The 17,826-nt window shown below is 42.3% G+C and overlaps 2 protein-coding genes across 11 annotated transcripts in view; one reads left to right on the plus strand and one right to left on the minus strand.

Moving 5' to 3' along the window:
• Nucleotides 1–1,496, minus strand: part of WAC (WW domain containing adaptor with coiled-coil) — a 56,150-nt gene extending 54,654 nt beyond the window's left edge. The window contains exons 1-2 of one of the 4 annotated variants that reach the window (XM_053990803.1): nt 1,393–1,496; nt 621–657 (exon numbers count right to left, since the gene is read on the minus strand). In XM_053990803.1, the coding sequence (XP_053846778.1) occupies nt 621–657; nt 1,393–1,409 (54 nt within the window). In that variant the 5' untranslated portion in view covers nt 1,410–1,496. Of the gene's footprint in view, nt 1–620; nt 658–785; nt 1,371–1,392 lie in introns of those variants that run through there. The other 3 variants (XM_053990793.1, XM_053990783.1, XM_053990813.1) reach the window with 3 other exon arrangements.
• LOC128814710 (microtubule nucleation factor SSNA1-like) lies at nt 603–16,395 on the plus strand. Of its 7 annotated transcripts, none has more exons than XR_008439463.1 (3): nt 1,505–1,605; nt 2,584–6,479; nt 9,831–16,395. XR_008439463.1 is itself a non-coding variant. In XM_053990867.1 (2 exons), the coding sequence occupies exon 2, from the start codon at nt 2,625–2,627 to the stop codon at nt 2,967–2,969; it is 345 nt and encodes a 114-aa protein (XP_053846842.1). In that variant the 5' UTR covers nt 603–623; nt 2,584–2,624; the 3' UTR covers nt 2,970–16,395. The 7 variants fall into 7 exon arrangements, 4 of the variants coding, with proteins under 4 accessions (XP_053846842.1, XP_053846851.1, XP_053846813.1 ...); XR_008439464.1 differs by having other exon boundaries at nt 14,245–16,395; XR_008439465.1 differs by having other exon boundaries at nt 14,574–16,395.
• The last annotated feature ends 1,431 nt before the right edge of the window (nt 16,396–17,826 follow it).

The following is a 17,826-nucleotide window of genomic DNA, read 5'->3' on the forward strand; positions in this document are numbered from 1 at the left end:
CAATTGGGTTTCTTCAGTATACACAGCAAAGAAGTGCAGTATCCACCTTACAGAAACTGAGGCCATTGTCGGTAACTCAAGGATTTGATGGTTTCTGAACATGCCTAGCAGATGGCAACTGCAGAAATTAAGCCTCAGTTGCAGCCCCAAGTTGGTGAGGGTCTAAACCCGTGCCCTGCTCAGGTTACAGCCCACAGCAGCAGTTTTGGGGAGAAGAAAGGGCTTTGGGGAGGGTTTGGGGGAGTGGGGGTGGAAGAGTAAGACTCCTTTTGTTTTTAGAAGAAAAACATTCACCTCTCCTGGATCTCCACTCCACCGTAGGTGACCCTGGCTCTCTCTCCTGCCTCTCGCACCCTCCCCGACTCCCAGGCCCGAACCCCGCACGGGTCGCACTAGGCCGCTCCTGCTCGCCCCGGCTCCGTAGGCCTCGGCCGAGCACCGGGGCCCCGTTCCCTGCGCCAGGGCCGCCGCCGCCTCTCCGCCCCGAGGCCCCGGGCCCAGAGCTCCGCCAGGGGCCTGACCGGGGCGGCCGCGGCGCCGCGGCCTGCGGCGGCCGCCGGAGCCTCTGCTGGAGTAGCACCCCCCCGCCTCCCCTGCTCCTCCTCCCGGCCCGGCGGTACCTGGTAGGGCTGCGAGTCCCCCCTGCGGTCGTGACAGCTGAGGAGAGAACGAGAAAAAGACAGAGAGGCGTTAGCGAGCGCCCGTTACCGGCCCCGCGGCCGGGCCGAACATGGCGGAGGGGGTGGGGGGGGGGCGGCCCCGCGGGGCCGAGGGGGTGAATTTACCCATCACTGAGTCTCTGCTGTTTCCTCGCATACATTACCATCAATGCCCGGCCTGTGTATGTGAGGGTGAGGGGACCAGGAGGGCACGGCCGCGGCCGGGCCACAGGCGCCGAGGGGGGAGGCGGGGGCGGCAGCGCTCCGGGGGCAGGGGCGGGGGAAGGGGGCGGCTCGGGCAGCTCGGCTGGAGCGGCGCTCACGGGCCCATCGCCTCGAGAGGGGAGACGCTGGCAGCTCGGCCCCGCGCGCGCTGAGACACACCGGGAGCACCGACTCGGCCACCGCCTCCCCCCGCCGCGCCCGCCGCCGCCGCTCCAACTACATCCGGGGAACTCGGGCGACGCCGCGCTCGGTCAACGTCGGCTCTTTCCGGCTCTTTCCGACGCGCTCCGTCCCCTCTGTCCCCTTTGCTCTCGGGCGACTCTGCCTTCGGTAAACATCGGCTGCGTCCGCCGAGCCCGACGCCCCTCAGTCCCTCCCTTCGGCAAACATCGGCTGCCTCCGCCGAGCACGACGCCCTTCAGTCCCTCCCTTCGGCAAACATCGGCTCCTTCCGTAACGCTCGGCCCTCCCTGCCCCTCCCGCCTCGGCCCACTCTGGCGAGCGCTACCTGTCTTCGGAAAACATCGCGTTTTTCCGGAGAGACGTTTCCGCGCGGCCGTCAGGGCGGCGCCGCGTTCGGAAGGGCTCGGGTGTTTCCGTGACCCCCTCACGGGCCGGCGCGGTCGTTGGCGGGCGCACGGGGCCGCTTAGCCGAGGGCAGCGCGGCCTCGGTGGCAGAGCCGCTCCCTCGGTGGGGAGGAATCGCGATCCTGCCAGGCAGGTGGGGGCAACAGGGGGAATTATGGGGGGGGACATAGGAATGGGAAGGTCTCCTCTTACCTACCCCCTCCTCCCCTTCCGCCCGGGCACTCGATGTGCAGATGGGAGCCATTTTGTGCGCGGCGCGTGTTCCGCGGGGCCGCGCTCTGCGGCGAGGAGGGTGTTAAAATGTCCCTGGGACGGCGGCCGCGCGGGTCGGGCCTGGCCTAGGCCCCGGTGTGTCCTCGGGGGGTGTGAGTGGCGGCACACGTCGTGTCTCCGGCACACGAGATCCGCGTCGCCCCAGTGTTCGGGAAGCTCCGGGCGCTCGCTGTGTCGGGAAGATTCCCTGATGTTGTCAGTGCCTGCTGAGCCACTCAGGGTTGTGCCCAGTGACAGGACGAGGAGTGATGGCCATAAACTAAAACACGAGAAGTTTCACCTCAGGATGAGGAAGAACTTCCTTGTGTTGAGGGTGGAAGATTACTGGATTAGGCTCCCCGGGAAGGGCGTGGAGCCTCCCTCTGCGGAGACATTCAAAACCCACTTGGATGCTCCTGGTGACCTGTCTTGCCAGGGGGCTGGACTGGATGATCTCCAGAAGTCCCTTCCAACCCTAACCATTCTGTGATTGTGTAGTTTTTGCTTATTTCTGACCAGGCCCTCGAAGTTTGAGGTACAAAGCATCCTATATTCAGGGTTGTATAAAAGTATGATAAAATGTATCATATCATAAATACTTTGATGCCATTGCCATGATGGTGTCATAGGGGACAGCAGTTTTTAGTAAAGGTTTAAGAGCATTTGCCATATTTTGTCCTGTCCACCTCCTGAAAAGGAAAGAGATGTGGCACATCTGAGAATGGGCGTGTTAACCTTAGACAGAGAACCTTGCCCAGTGGCTCTGTCTATGCTAGTGAAGCATTATTCGCGGCAACACGCTTACAGATTGTTTTTTTCTGTTTCTTTGTTTGTTTGTTTTCCTTTCATTTGAGTGCAGAAGGCCATTGCTGAAAGGGGACTTCAGGGAGTGAGTGCAGGATGACTCAGCAGGGAGCTGTTCTTCAGGGTTACAATAATGAACTAGTGAAATGTATTGAAGATTTATGTATGCAAAAAGAAGAATTGAACAAGCAAATCCAGCAAGCAGAAGAGGAAAAGAATAAACTCCAGCATGAAATCCAAGTCCTCAGTGAACAGCTGGAGTGTGTATGTGAAAACCTGGCCCAAAAAGTGGCTTCACGGAATGAGCTTGATAAAATACTTGCTGAAACTGAAGCTGCTTACATGAAGATTTTGGATAGCTCTAGAACTTTACTTAATGTCCTGAAGAAGGAAGTGGGAAGCTTAAAGCATTCACCTGATCTGAAAACCAATGTAACGTGAAACAGTCAAATGTTTGGACTCTGCCGTGCTAAAATTCCACTAGGTGAGAAACGTGGTCAGCCATGGAACCTTACAGTTACAGTATAAGTAGAGAGAGGTTTTCTTCCAGTCTTTCTGTATGTTTTATTGTTTTCAAATGCACTAGAAAATAGATTAAATAAAGTTGCCGTTTTGCTTTAAGAAATCTACTTAATTGAACACTACAAAAACTAGCAGATAGGTAGCTGAGGCAGATGGGAAACTGTCAGTTTTGACATCGTTACGCTTCAAGGCTTAGAAGAAAGGCATGTTTTATTGGTTGACTTGGGATGGCTCCCAGTAAATTATTCTTTGAAAACTAGTAGATACAAGTCAATCAGATACTACTTCTTTTCACTTTACTAATGCTTAGGCTTTACTGTTGGGATCAAGTCGAAATGAGTTACTTAGCTTCCTCTAGGAGCTTGGAGTTCTGATGCCTGCACAAAACAGCCCCATTTACAATAATTGCCTACTTGTAATGGAGGGATAAGGTGAGAAATCAGGAGTAATGCAGGGCATGGAGGCTTAAAATTTAACACTGTATGTGGTTCATGCATCTTCTGAAGCTATTCCTCAAAGCCATGTTTAGAAAGGAGATGTGCTGCAGTGAAAGGGTTTGGTGCAAGTGCAAAGACAGCTGCACCATGAAGGCTTGGACCACTAATTCACTTGGGGGTAAGAAAAACATGTCAGTAGCAACTGGAAGTCCTGAAAAACCACTGGGGTCCAGTTAAAAATACAGAGGTAAATACAAGACCAAAGAAGGTAATCCTGGCTAAAAGCCAGTAATAGAATTTCTGGAAGCTTTTTTAGTGCCTTTTAGCTCTATACTGATCTGTTAAATAACTGTAATAAAATTGTGGAGAATAATGAACATCCTGAAATTATGCAAAAGAAATACAAATGAAAGGTGAAAGAAGAAAATGAGAAGTGGTTTGCAGCTATCAGTCATTCTTACAGAGGACGTTAAAATAGAACTTAGTTTAGAGATCAGGGATGACATAACAGCATGGCATTAATTTCAGTTTAATGCTGTTTTTTGTTTCTGCTGAACCTCTCTATTCTGCAGAAATCTCTCTCAGCAGTGTGTGCATGTACCCATGCATTTTGTCCCACTTATTTGCATTTTACAACAGTAACTTTTTAAGCTGAATCTTCATTCAAGACCAATTAATTAATTTATATAATACCAATTAATCAATACCAATTTAATTAAATTGAAAGAAGTGCAGTTGAAATCTCCTGACTTGATAGTGGTGTGTCTGTCAGGTGCACATATAGAGGGAATGGAGATGTGAATAGTTTTGGTAATAGCTCTTCATCAATAATAGGGAGCAAATTTTCTGTTCTTCTGGTTGCCAAGCTACATCAGGGATGAGTGTGACTGGGCTAATCATAGTTTACTTGTTTGGCACTTCCAGGGGCTTCCCTCTGGGGAATTCCCAGTGGGTAATGCAGACGTGATAAAAGTACATTATCTCAGGAGTACTGCAGCACTCAGGACCACCTTGTTTATGTTGAAGAGAAACACAAAAATTTTGCTATTTTTAGTAGCAAAAAAGTGATTTATTTGACTGGACATTTTATGACATTCTCTCTGCCCTTAGACTTGTAATAGTAACTGATTTACTGGAAATAGGAATATTTGGGAAAAGTACTAACTAAAGAGCAAGAACTTTGAGTTGCAAATGTAAGCTGCTGCTTCTTATTAGCTGCACTGGAACTCGACATTTTGAAAAACAATTTGTATCATAGAAAGGTCATTTATAGAGAACAGTACAGTTAATTTCTAGTATTGGTCTCAGACAATAATTGCAGGTTTGTTTGCCTTAGAGTAATCATAAATAATGCCTCTTGTTCTGCTGAAGCTGATAAAACTAAAGAAACTTTAAGAGAAGCCTTATAAGATTTTAAAGAAATCTACTTCACAGCCATTATTATGTCTAATTGTATTACAGTGTCAAAATGAAATAACTGGAGATGCTTGATTTTTTTTTTTTTTACTAAAAAACTAAGGGAAAAAATGTAAATGTTGGCTAGTACTTATACACAGATGGGGGCCTCCCAACATTCAAATAAAAAGATGAAATGTTGCTAGAATTCCATTCAGTGATCCCAGTCTAAAATTTCCATTTAAATTCACATTTAAAAGTGGAGAGAAATAATAGATCTCTAGGGTTTGCCTATTTTTAGAATAAATCCCTAGCATGGCAGTCATCATGCAGAAATAGTGTTTAGCATTATATTCTGTATTTACCCAAATGAACCCTTTTATTGAAGTGGTAACCTTTTTCACTGCTTTTTCAGACACTATAAATCTTGACATGAATAGCTTTTGTTAAAAAACTTCACTTTGTTCAGAAGATATGCAGACTAAGTTGGTCCAAAGTATTGCTGGGAGAGAAGTGATGATTTGCAGATGGCAGCAGCTCTGCAGGGATAGCCTGAAACAGAAAGCTTACCTGGAATAAGGCAGGTCATAAGTTTAAAGTATCATACTTATTCCTAACTTAATTTTTATATTGAATTTTTATGACTCTCTGAGTTTGACCTGGTGCTTTACTGGAGTACTTACAGTCTAGGAGCCTTACTGACAGAAGTTGGGTTCCTAATCTAAACTGCTGTGTTGGGTGTTCTGTATCTTATTAGTGTGTGAGGAGACACAGTTTTTGAAACTCCTACCTGTGCCTGGTTCAGAGGTTTAGTGAAACACATCTAGATCAGTTGTTTAAAGTCCTGAATTTATGTAAAGGCAACTTTACCTCGCTTCTAAAGAGCAGAACATAACTGGAAGAGATCTGATGATTCCCTGCTTTTATAGCAATGCTTCTTGAACATGTGCCCAGCACTTAACACACTAGTGATCAACAGTTTTTCCAAAACATTTGACTGTTGACTCCTTGCAAGTAAACTGAAGAGATTTTGGCAGTTACCAGAGAAACTGCTTGTGGGTGGTATGTTGAAGTAGAAGTAATTTTCTGTGTGGAAGTGATTATAGGAACCACTGGGTGAAGTGCTTATGCCAGCAGCTATTCACACCCCATTACTGTCTCTTTCCAGAGGTGCTTACCCTGCAGTTCAGGTGCCTCCCACATGCAGTTTCTCTTAATCCCCTTACAGAAATGGGGGTGAGTGGACTGGGGATTCACCCTAATTTTAAGGGTAGGGAATAAAGAGAATGTGTGGGTATAAAGTCCTGGTTCGGGAAGACTGGAGCATTAGGGGGAAGGATAGAGAGGTGGAATTTCTCCTAATTTCTGTCTGCTCTAAGTGTACTTGTACTGATCTACTGCCTACAGTTCTTGCTACCCAATAAATCAAATTCTAGAAATCGTCTGAGCTTCATCTGAACTCTGGACATTCTTCCCCTTCCTTTAAGCCCGCAGATGGTCAGCAAAAGAGGCAGTCTGTGTTTTGTGTTCTCTTTCTGTCTTTTATTTCTTTCTATTCCAGCAGGAGGCTGTGGAATCTGACTCTCCTCTTTGCTGGGTAAGTGTGCTGCCAGGCTCACACAGGATGTTGTTTCCTGTCCTGGTTGCTGCCCTTTAAACAGTCATCAGGGAATTGCTCAAGTTTTATAAAGAACCTCCAGTTCTGTGTGTACTTGATGTAGTTTGTATGTCAGATTGACTTTGGAGAGTTTAGGCAGAGCATTGGCAGGTTTTTGGCTTTTGGTGAATGCAAGAGATTTGTTTCCTTGGACTAGGAATTCTTCAGACCAGGAAGACTAGGCATCTTCAAATACCCAAAGAATTGTACATTCAAACAATGAAGCAAGCTGTAGTCTAAACCCAGGTGACTGGACCTTGGATTGCTGTTTCAGAATTGAGAATCATTTCCATCTAGGTCTTGGGGTACAAGTGTGTTCCACTCCAAATCAAGTGGATTAAGCTAAACTGGTAATTCTGTAACAACATTCAGAAGATGGTTAGCCAAAGGATTAAATGTCTACAGTTAATTCATCATACAGATGAGTCTTGTGCAGAAGACCAATATCTATTACTCCTTAGATGATTTTGCTGGTTAGGAGAGATTTGAGTGATAAGGTGTAGCTTGTGGCAATTGCCTTAACTTTGAGCTTGAGGTTTTATGCAAGAAGTAGACAAGACAGTTATTTTTTAATGATTTATTTTCTTTTCTAATTTCTTCCTTTTCAGGTGTAAATATTTTTTCTTTTTTTGGGTGAAGGACAGACTATCCTTTGATTTAATTTGTGCACCAATTGCTTTGTCAATGTCTGTTTTTTTACTGGGGTGGAGTCAGGCACCATGGCCACTTCTTGGGTGTCTGTTCTGTGCTTTTTTTAAACTTGGGATGGGTTTTTTGTTCTTTGCCCCTTAACTACATATATATCTGTGAGGGATTTTATTAGATGCCCCAGAGTAGTCCTTGATGGTTTGTCTACCTCAGTTGGTTTCAGATGAAGTTTGGTTCACTGTCAGCTGTAAAACCCAGCTACTTGCATGTTAGGTGTTGATGAAACATGGAGAGGTTCAAGCTTGCAGAACAGGGAGCTATATGGTCATTCATAGCTCTAGCCTGTGGGATTTGTGTGAAAAGTAGTGCAGTGTTGTAGTGTGTATTGACAAAAATAAGGTGTTAGTAGAATTGAGGCTAGTAGAACACTTCCATTTTGTAGTTTCAAAAGTAGTTTTACAAGATCTTGTGGGGTGGAACACTTTGCAGGGTTTTTTTGCCTATTTGTGCAAGGCTATGGATATGCTGCAGTAACTACTACAAAAAATTTGTAAATTTTAGTACAAACTTGGGTATCTTATTTGGCAGCAGAGTGGAAAATAACAGTATAAAATACATGCATTTTGATCATAGCACACCCATTGTTTGTGACCTGATGCAAAGCTGATAATATTTGTAAATATGCTTAATTTGAATGTCACGAATAGGAAAATGTTACTTTTAAAATAGGATTGATCCATATTAGAGGAAAACAAGCCCACGTAGACAGAGATCCTGTTCAGGAAAAGGCATTTGAAAAAAGTCCTGGCAGTCATGCTCTGGAGGTGGGGTTGATTCTGATTCCACTGATTGTGATGGGAGCTTGTTTCTCTCACACCTCACTTCAGGGCCTGTGAAGTTTCATGGGGTGGCTTCTCCTCTCAGCCTTAGCAGCACTCGTGTACAGAGTGTGTGTACTTGGTCCTGAAGGATTTAGAGCAGTGTTGAGTGTTCTTGTTTGCTATCTTATGTGAAGTAGGCATGCAGCTTCCTGGCCAGCCTAAATCAAGACCACAGGAGTGTTAGAGACTATAAAACAAAGAGGCTGAACCATTTTTAACACCTACTGTGAAAAATGTTTAAAATTATGAAACCTGATAGACTGGTCACAGAGCATTTTAAAGTTAAATTTTTACAGGTGTTATTTTTTGAGCTTCATATGTTTAAGTTCTCTTGCTTCAATCAGAGCTCCCATAATTGACTTGAGGTTTTCCATTGATATGGCAACACTTCCAGAAAATTATTTACATCATAGTCCATGGCAGATTTGTAATTTACATTTTTTTAAAAACCATGTAGTTGATTTAGTTGAACATAGTAAAAAGTATCATATTTCTTTCCTAAAGACTTTCAAATCTCTCTGTATTAAGAATTAGATCAAAGTATTATTTCTTGTTACATGATTATTAAAGAGTTGATACAACTTGGATACTGATTCTGATCGGGCATGTCTGTCAGTTCCTGACACAAAATCCTCTTCATATTCTGCAAGCTTACACTTTTTTAAAACCTCTTTTTCTTACACAGTAAGAGCACTTTAAGTTGAATTTCAGCATGAAAGAGTTTGTTTTTTGAAATTTTTTAAGTATAGTTAGTATTCAGGGATGAATCATACACTGTCAGGGGTTCAAAACAAAAAACTGGCAGTAATTCTTACATGGTTTTGCAGTTGTTCAGTAACAGAAATCCTGCTAGACATTTGCACTGCTCACTGCCTTGTAGTAAGTTAGATTAATTGCTGTAACTCATGAACCCAAGGTACTTTTTGTTAAATGCTGAGTCTTCCTCAAGTGTTGTTGCTAGCATGAGTGGAATGGATGCTCCATTCCAGGGAACATGGCGAGGAAGATGAGCTGCCTTTTTAGTAGTGAACACCATCTGGAAAGAGAGGAGCATCCTTGTTAGTCTTGTCCATGGTAAAGTGATGTGAGACAACTCTAAAGGGTTAGAATGATCAGAGTTCTCTGTTGTAAGGTTCACTGAAGCAAGCTGAAAAAAGAAAACCCAGTCCATGCTGTCAGTCACAGGGAATGTGATACTTGATTGCAGCCAGGTTATCTTTAAAGGCAGGAGCTCAGGTACAGCTGGAAGCAGTGTAACTGCTGCAGAACTGGGTTCAGTGAGGGTTGTTTTGCCCTGCCAAGAAGCAGTTGGCCCTGTGGTCACACTTAGGAAATCTGATACACTCTGGAGTCACTGGACTTGTTAGAAAAGTGTGACCTCTTTCTGTTCTTGAAACTCAGGGAATTCTGCATCTTAGTGACACGTGACTTAGTGACATGACTGCATGAGAAGGATATTTATTTAAAATCCTGTACATTTTAGTGTTTTTTCTCTGAAGCCTAAATAAAGTGTTCTTGCTTTAGATTCAGGTTCAAGTTCAAATACCTGTGATCAAAAATACAAATGCCCAAGTTCCACTGAAGGCCACAAGCCCATAAGTTGTTGGTATTCACTGTGTAGTACACAAAGTTCTTGGGCAAATGCAGTCTTAATCCTTCAGTCAAGTTGCAAACATTGTGGCTCCTCTTAGTTTAAATTATTTGCATGAAGTGTTGCTTACTCTGGAATGTGCTTTTGGTTTTTTGTTTGTTTGTTTTTCAGTGAAGTATTCCATTGAGGCCTCCTATGGCACTCTGCCATACACATTCATGGTGTGCATGTGGAATGTTTTCTTTGAGAATGTCAGAAGGAAACTACCTGTACAGCAGCAGTTTAACTGAAACAAGATTTGGTTTTATGCCATGCTGGTTTTGTTTTAAAAAGTGTTTAGAAATTACGCATCTATAAATATGTGTATTTATATAGGATACATAAACAAGTGCTTCCAATGAACAGATCACATAGTACCTCACAGAGAATGTTAATGCCTTTATCCCCTTGATTCACAGTGACACTCAGTAGTAATCTGCCCAAATAAGGGACAGATCTGGGAATGGAGGCTTTGCTTTTTCAGCCTTAATTGAATGCTCTGACTTGGATGGGTTCCCAGGGATTCGTGTCCTGTTTGGTGTTTTGACATAAACAGACAGGATTATGCATTCTCAACCTGTGTCTTGGGGGTAGGGATAGATATAACTGATTAGAGGCACAATTTTCTGCTGTTACTTCCTCCACATTGCATGCAGCTTGATGATGATATTTAAATGTGTTACTCCTTTCTGCATAGATAGACCCTGCATGACAAGGTATCCCAGCTCCTGAGCAGCCACTTTCACTTTCCAGACGTGCTCTTTTCAAGCCCCTGCTTTGGGACTTGTAGGAGGTGGGGCAGAGGAACAGAAAGAACTTTTAATGATAGTTGCTAATTAATTACCTTTCAAAGCCTAACCTTTTTCAGGTACCTCGCCTTTATAGATCCTATTGTTTTGTCAGGCTGCTTATTACCTTATACTAGTCCATGTAAGACCACCAGGTTTTTTAGGCATGGAAGCTCCTTGATGCTTGAAGGTAGTGGGAGGTTTGAATTCTAGTCCATCTGTAACAGCATACAGAGCACATGTAACAGCAGCAGGCTGTGAGGCAAGCATGTTCCACCACAGCTTGTTTTGGGCTAATGGATTGAAGTAGTATGGCAAATGAGGAACTCCAGATATCTGGATAGATGGGGCTCTTCTATAGTGAAAATAAACTGGCTGTATGAGTTAGGATTAAGAACTATTCTAACCTTGGACAGGTAACAACCTGACAGCAGTATTCATATATTAACATATAATATGTATGTGTGTGTGTGTGTGTGTGTGTGTATACTCAGACATACATTAAAATGTATATATAAATATACTCACCATTTTTTTAAGTATAGAGAGTTCTTGGTAGAAAGCTGTCTAATACTTCAGTACTATCTGCCATTAGAAAAGACAATTTAAATAGGTTGGACATTAACAGCTTGCAGGTTGTGTACTCCGTTTTTTCAGTAGTCTTCACAGTCTTGCTTCCACATAAGCCATCATTTGTAGCATCATCCTCATCTTCCTCCTGCAACAGCTTTTGTTGTCTCTATTTCCTAGCTCCTTGTTTACCATGTTTTTAGTTATCCCAAGCTGCTGACCAGAAACATGCTGCTCTTTTGACACGTGCTGGGTCAGAGATGCTTTCACTATCTTGATATTGTCCAGACATGTTCTGGCACACTTGGGAAATTTTTTTGCGTGATAAACAGATTACGTGCAATTTGACAGTGCCCCAAAAGTTAGGTTTGGATTGGGTGATAATATATTCCAGAGAAACAACAGACACCTGATCTCAGTTTCATCCTAAAAAAGGGTGTAGGTAAAAGCAATGGATGGCTGGGAATTTTCCTGATATGCTATGGAGATTAAAGAACATAAGTTTATTTTGTTTGTCATTGAGGATGAATAATATAATCTTCTCCAGATAAAGGTCTATATGAGATGCTGTAATTTAATTTGTATTAAGGCTATGTTCAGAGTGATGTGAGTTTGTTTTAGAAATGTTGCTCTGTGTTTGAGAAAAGATTATAACTTGAAATTAGAAAGAGGAAAAGGAATAAAGTGCTGGATCTTGCAGATAATGATCTCAGTGAGGAAGCTGTTATAGGTCAGTTGTGTCTTCTTCAAAGCTCTGAGTGTGACCCGTATTGCAAATTAATAAATATGTGCTAAGACAGAGTGGAGTATGGCACAATAAGGCTACTTGGAAAAAGTTATGTCAAGGCATTGTATGTATTCAGCAATTTTCTTTGCAATCCTGCTCTATTTTACAACCTAATCTATTCCCCACTAAGATGTGCTAGAGATAAACATTGCAGATGCCTTTGTGTGCAGAGAAGAAGGAGAGGCAATTAAAAGTCTGCATGCTGTGAAGTCTCTGGGTGCCAACAGTGTCTGCACAGACCTTTACAATGTTCTGGGGAACAATTGGTTTTCCTGCTGTCTGGGGTGACCGAACGCAAATAGTTTTTGAATGAGGACAGTAACTCAGTTATTTTCATGCTGGCTAAAGTCCTGCTGGTTTGCATAAAGGTTTCCATTTTTATTTACTGATAGCAAAGACTTGGTGACAAAGTGGTTCCTCCAGATCAGACGCTGTTTTATTAAAACACACCATTTCATTACTGACAAAGAAAGGGCAAACTTCTGATAATGTAATGAAAGAACCTGGGGCACTATCTGGTATTGGCCTCCATCAAAGACAAGGAAAAGCACAGAAGAACAAAACTGCTGGCCATGGTCTGAATCAAATGGGTTGCCTCCAAGAGTAGCAAGTGAGAGGGCGTTTCTTTCTTTTAACTTGCTCCCTCCTACATCGTTACTGGACTGAGTAAGAAAAAAAAAAATTCTTTTGAATAAGAATAAATGGGATAATTTGCTTTAGGAAAAGCTAGTTCCACATAGGAGGCAGCTAAAGCTGCTCCATGGGAGCTTTATTTACTTTTCTTGTCAAAAAATTTTTATAATGCAAATTCTAAAAGCAAGCAGCTATTGTAAGGAAGAGGAACACCAAAATGTTGTGTTTGCTTGTCATTGCAGACCTTCTATACTTCAGTAACTTCACTCCTATGTGCAGTTTCTTGGCTGCAAGTACTGCTTGTCCAAAATGTGGATTTTTGATCTCAGACCTGTTCAGTCTAAAATTCCTTTTCTTATTTTACATAAGCTTAATAAAGCAGTATACATTTTTACTTATATTGCATGTATATTATATATACATGTTATATATTACTTATGTAAGTATGTTGTTACTTAGATAGGTATGAAACTTACCTATAACTCTTAAGTAGAAAGTTTTTTCCCATGGCTTAATATGCTATGTATTACTACATGTGTTACCACACTGATGTAGCTGGAGTGAGGCTTGGTTCTCAAACATTAAGATGACCTTTGAACTTTGATTAGCTGATAAGTATTTTATAGTTTCAGGTGTTGGCAAAGTCAGAAGCAGCCAAACATTGGGAAGTGTAACTTGACTTTGCAGATTTAAATTAAAAGTTGCATATTGCTTTACATGGAACTTGCCTTAGTTTCAAATAACTTCTGCATCTGGTTGTGTGGTGGGAGAGCACAGCCAAATGTTTTAAAGAGGTATCAAAAGCCTTAGAACTATTTAAATTGGAAAGAACCTCCCAGATGGACAAGTCCAACCATTAACCCAAAACTGCCAAGCCCACCACTAAACCATGTCCCTTAGTGCCACATCTTAGTGTCTTTTAAATGAATAATAGCTGCTTGAGCTACTAGATGCTACCTCTGCTACACTGGGATTGTTACATTGTTACATGATGCAACTTGTAGTTAAAATAATCTCATTAGCAGGAGCACAAATCCCCTTACACTAACTAAAGTAGTTGTACAGTGTTAGTGGATTTCAAAATGTAAACTTCTGATTCTTGTGCTGTGGCCTGTATAAGAGCTAAGAAGGTAACAAAAAATAATCTTAACATTCTGGAATGAGTTTTGAGATATTAATTAGAATTTAATAGGTGCCCAAGGATTTTATGCCATAAGACTCACTGAAAGTTAGTAGGTCTTGTGCTCTGCTTGGTGTTGCTCTGGTTTTTAAGATTCAGGATTCTGCATGCATTTCTCAGGGACCTGGCTCCTGAAAGCAGGGCATTTTATTTGTCCTTCTTCCCCCTACCCTCTGAAGTTACATTTCTCTTTCTTGTAAAGAAAAGGCGGAAAGCGCAAAAGCAGGTAGAAAGGCTCAGAAATGGAAATATAAAAAATTCCAAATATTTTTCATGATTTAACAACAGTCTCACACTTTGTGCTTGGCCTGATGTGTCTTTTTCAGTGCCTGAAGCTAGTAATGGTCGAAGTACTGTTGCAGATTTCACACCATGTCGTACTTCAGCCAGGTCAGATGCAATGATGGCTCTAAGAAAGTCCCCCATAATCTGTGGTTGTAGCGTAACTGTTAACTGGCTTTCTGTACTGTGTATTTAAATTCCTCTCTTAGTACCTTTAGCAGCTACACCCAGCTTTCCACAGTCATTATTGGTTACTCAGAACTGTCAGGGAAGCCCCTTTTAATCCAGCCTCAATATGATCTGCAGGTGTCAGGGAACAAGGTGTGGTTTGGAAATGGAATTGTGGAGCTTCCAGGCCAGCAGAAGCTGGAAGCTCTATGGGATGGCAGGGGAAGGAAGGCTGCTGACTCCTGGCAGAGAGGGCATGCAGCACCAATATAGCAGCGGCCTGTCTTCTGCCAGAAGTAGTATTAACCTGACATGATGCTTCCCAGAATCAGGAATCTTAGAGGAACAAGCAATTTCAGGGCTGAAAGAGGCTCCAAGGGATCTCCTAACATCACAATGTATTTGTTCCCTGCAAGTGAATGCAGGAAAGGTAAATGGGAAGATGACTGAACAGAAGGGGTTTGTAGTACTTGCAGAGCCTGCTTTGGAGTCTGAAAGGCCAAAAATATGATCATGACATCTAGCTGAAGACTGAAGATGTGATTTAGAAATGGAACAGTTTATCAGACTAAAGCTAAAGATTGAAGTAAGTATGCTGTATAAAGAGTAGGACAAAGACATTTTAATAAAATTAACTCTGATCAGGAGAGAATAAGCAATTGACAATATCCAGAGGAATTTTTCCAAGAGGAGAACATCAGAAGAACTGCCAGAATTGTGTAATTTTTCAATATTTTTTTGTTAAAACATATCAATTAGTATCTAACATGAAGAAAAATGTATCACAATAGAAATAATTGAATCCTTGGCAAAATGAACATGGATTTTTATGCCATTCCACAATTATTTTTGACTAATGCTTTTAATTTGGCCCAAACAATAGTAAGGAGGCTTTGTGGGTGTCATAATATGCAATCTAGACTTGAATTATTTGTTTCAGTCATCATAAAGAGGGGACAATAGAGGAAACATGACAAAAATATAGACAACAATGAGTAGGGCTGCATATAATTTTGGCTCTCCTATTTTTATAATAAATCTTTGTGGTTTGCTTAAAGCCTCAACTCCCAGATTCATGTAGTAAATAATCTAAGATTTCATTACACAGGAACAAGTTTCTGATTTCTGCAATTGCAAAAAAAAAAAAAAAAAAAAAAAAAAAAGGCTTATATACAAAGCAAGAAGAAGAACCAAAATACATCTTTTTACGAGATATAAAGTAAAATCCACCTTTACTCTAAAAAAATTGAAAGGTATAAGGATATGATGCTGCTATTAGAGCTCAGGTCAATATTTATAGTGTGTTGATTGCTCAGACAGACATTGCAAAGCCTTGTATCCCATCCCTTTTCTTTCCTTTCATTCTCTCAGAGCCTGGAAAATAACATGCCTCTGCCCTCTGTTTTATGTGCTTTTTCCTTCAGCAGATGCTGCCAAGCCCAGCGTCTGATTTCAGTCCTGATCTGGAATAACTCCAGGGGCGTACACGAAGCCATCTCTTTCTTCCCTCCTAAGGGGGTGGTGGCAGGGAGGAGACTTAAGACTGTTGTTCTCCATCCCCGTGTCCCTCCTGCAGCAGCAGCCAACATTGTTCCTTTTTATTTACTTCCCCCTCTCTGTAAACCAGCAGGGCTCGCAGCAGAGGGATGCAGCTCTCATTAGAGTAATTAGGCTGATTTATGAGCGAGTGGCACAGTGAAGGAGAGCTTTCCTAATACAGTGTTCCCCATGGGAGGCTGGGCACGCCCCCAGCTGCTGGCAGTGCAGTGCTGGGCCTCCCCGCTGGCTCGGGTGGAGAGCCCCCTTCTCTTCAACCTTTAATATCAGTGAAAATGGACAAACACATGCAATAAACACTTTTTTCCTTCACTTTATATTCTTCACAAGTTGTTTGTTCCAAGCTAATATTAGAAGTCTAATTAAAGTAATAGGAGAGAGAGAGATCCTTAGTGTTAACTAAGCGTACGTTTTGTCTTATAAAGGACTCTTCAAGCAAGTGTGTTGTGTCACTGGAACAGCAAGAGCTGGTAGGGCTTTGTTCCTCTCCTGCTCTGTGGAAGTTTTACATTACTTTTATGAAAGGCTTATGTATGAAATTTCCTTCTTCCTGGTGTTATGAATATCCTTTGTTCATCACATTTCCTTGGTATCTTCATGGCAAGTCCAAGACTTCTCTGCTGCACTTTGGAAGTCTCATTTGAAATGTACATGGGCCTATTTAAAAACACATTTAAGCTTTTAAAAATGTATTATGCAAGCAAACAAAAAATAAAATATCATTAGCAATTCTGCCTATTGTGTTTCTGCCAGACACCAGGATCAAACTTGCAAATCTTGCCAGCTGCCTGCACTTCCCAGTGCAATATTTGTGGTCACCTTTATGAAAAAATGTACCCATCACTTGTCTTCACTAACAAGGTGGTATTTATAGTGCCTGAAAGGCAATTAAATAATTTTGTAATCATCCCCCAAGTCTATAAGAGTATATTTTATCCAGGAGCATTTTAATGGTGCTGAAGGCATGTTCAATAGCCTCTCACATTGCAAACTGAAAATCCTCAATGAACCCAAGGAACTGCTGGTAGAACCAAGCCAGAGAAGTGAAAGCAATGAAAGAATGAAGTGTATGTTATAAACTGACATGAAAAATCTTACTGCAATTGTAATTGCCTCTAAATGCCTCATACAACCCACAAGAAAAAGCACATAGGCATCCAGCACTTTCTGCCACCTTCACGTTGTCTCAAATGCTCTCAATACACTTTCAACTGGAACATTTGCCTCTGCCCTTTGCATACACAGAAAAGCAGTGCAAGCCCCAGTTTCATTCATCCCATTTCCTCATGCAAAGCCTCAGTGTATTTTTGGCCGCCACAAAGTTGATCCATGAGGAAATATGCCCCCTTTTACAGACTTGCATTCCTGAAACTGAGTAAGAACATTCTTTCTCATTTTGTAAAAAAAGAGGTGGGGAGGGCAACCCCTGAGACCTTTACAGTTGGAAGAAAAACTTTGGTGCTTACTGATACCTCATTAGTCTGTGATCACCACAAAACAGCATCTAAACATGTATCCAAACCACAACTTTATTCTCAGAGGTCACTGTTATGATAGGTAAATATGCAACCTAGTTTTTTGTGCCTCCAGATACAGATGGATGTGGGGCATTCCCATGGGAGGAGCTCATGGTGTTGCTGTGTACAAGGTCAATCTGTGGGGAAGAGACCCAGCTATAAAATGAAGAAATGGTTAAAACACTGTGCATTGTGCCTCTCTCCTAAACTATCATACTGTACTCGCTTTCCTTCTCAGAATTGCTGCCTTGGGGAGGTAACGAATTACCATTGCCATAAACCATAATCAAGATCAGATGTGCAAAGGGAAAGGCCTTGCTCAAATATCAAAGGGTCTTAAACTGCCAAAACAGAGCAAGAGAGAGAAATCCTGAGGGAATCAGAGATGTAATTTATGGCTGACCTTCATTTTAACTGGGAAATCTGTGCTCTTGAATGGCAGTGCTCCGATGAATGCACGTTTTATTTTGTTTCAGCTTATTGGGAATCTTTGTTGCAGCAGTATTGATGCAAGCTCCCAAAGAAAGAGCCAGGAACAAGGACTCACATATGCATTCCAGAAACATTTTTCTGCACTGAACCCATCTCAGCAGTGACAGTGCCTGGCTTTGTCATCCCCTCTGCCACGGCGCTGCCTTCCAGGGCT

The sequence above is a fragment of the Vidua macroura genome, chromosome 1, assembly GCF_024509145.1.
Source record: "Vidua macroura isolate BioBank_ID:100142 chromosome 1, ASM2450914v1, whole genome shotgun sequence".
NCBI classification, from domain to species: domain Eukaryota; kingdom Metazoa; phylum Chordata; class Aves; order Passeriformes; family Viduidae; genus Vidua; species Vidua macroura.

Coding starts and splice junctions, on each gene's coding strand:
- LOC128814710 (XM_053990867.1), top strand. CDS start 2,625: ATGACTCAGCAGGGAGCTGTTCTTCAGGGTTACAATAATGAACTAGTG.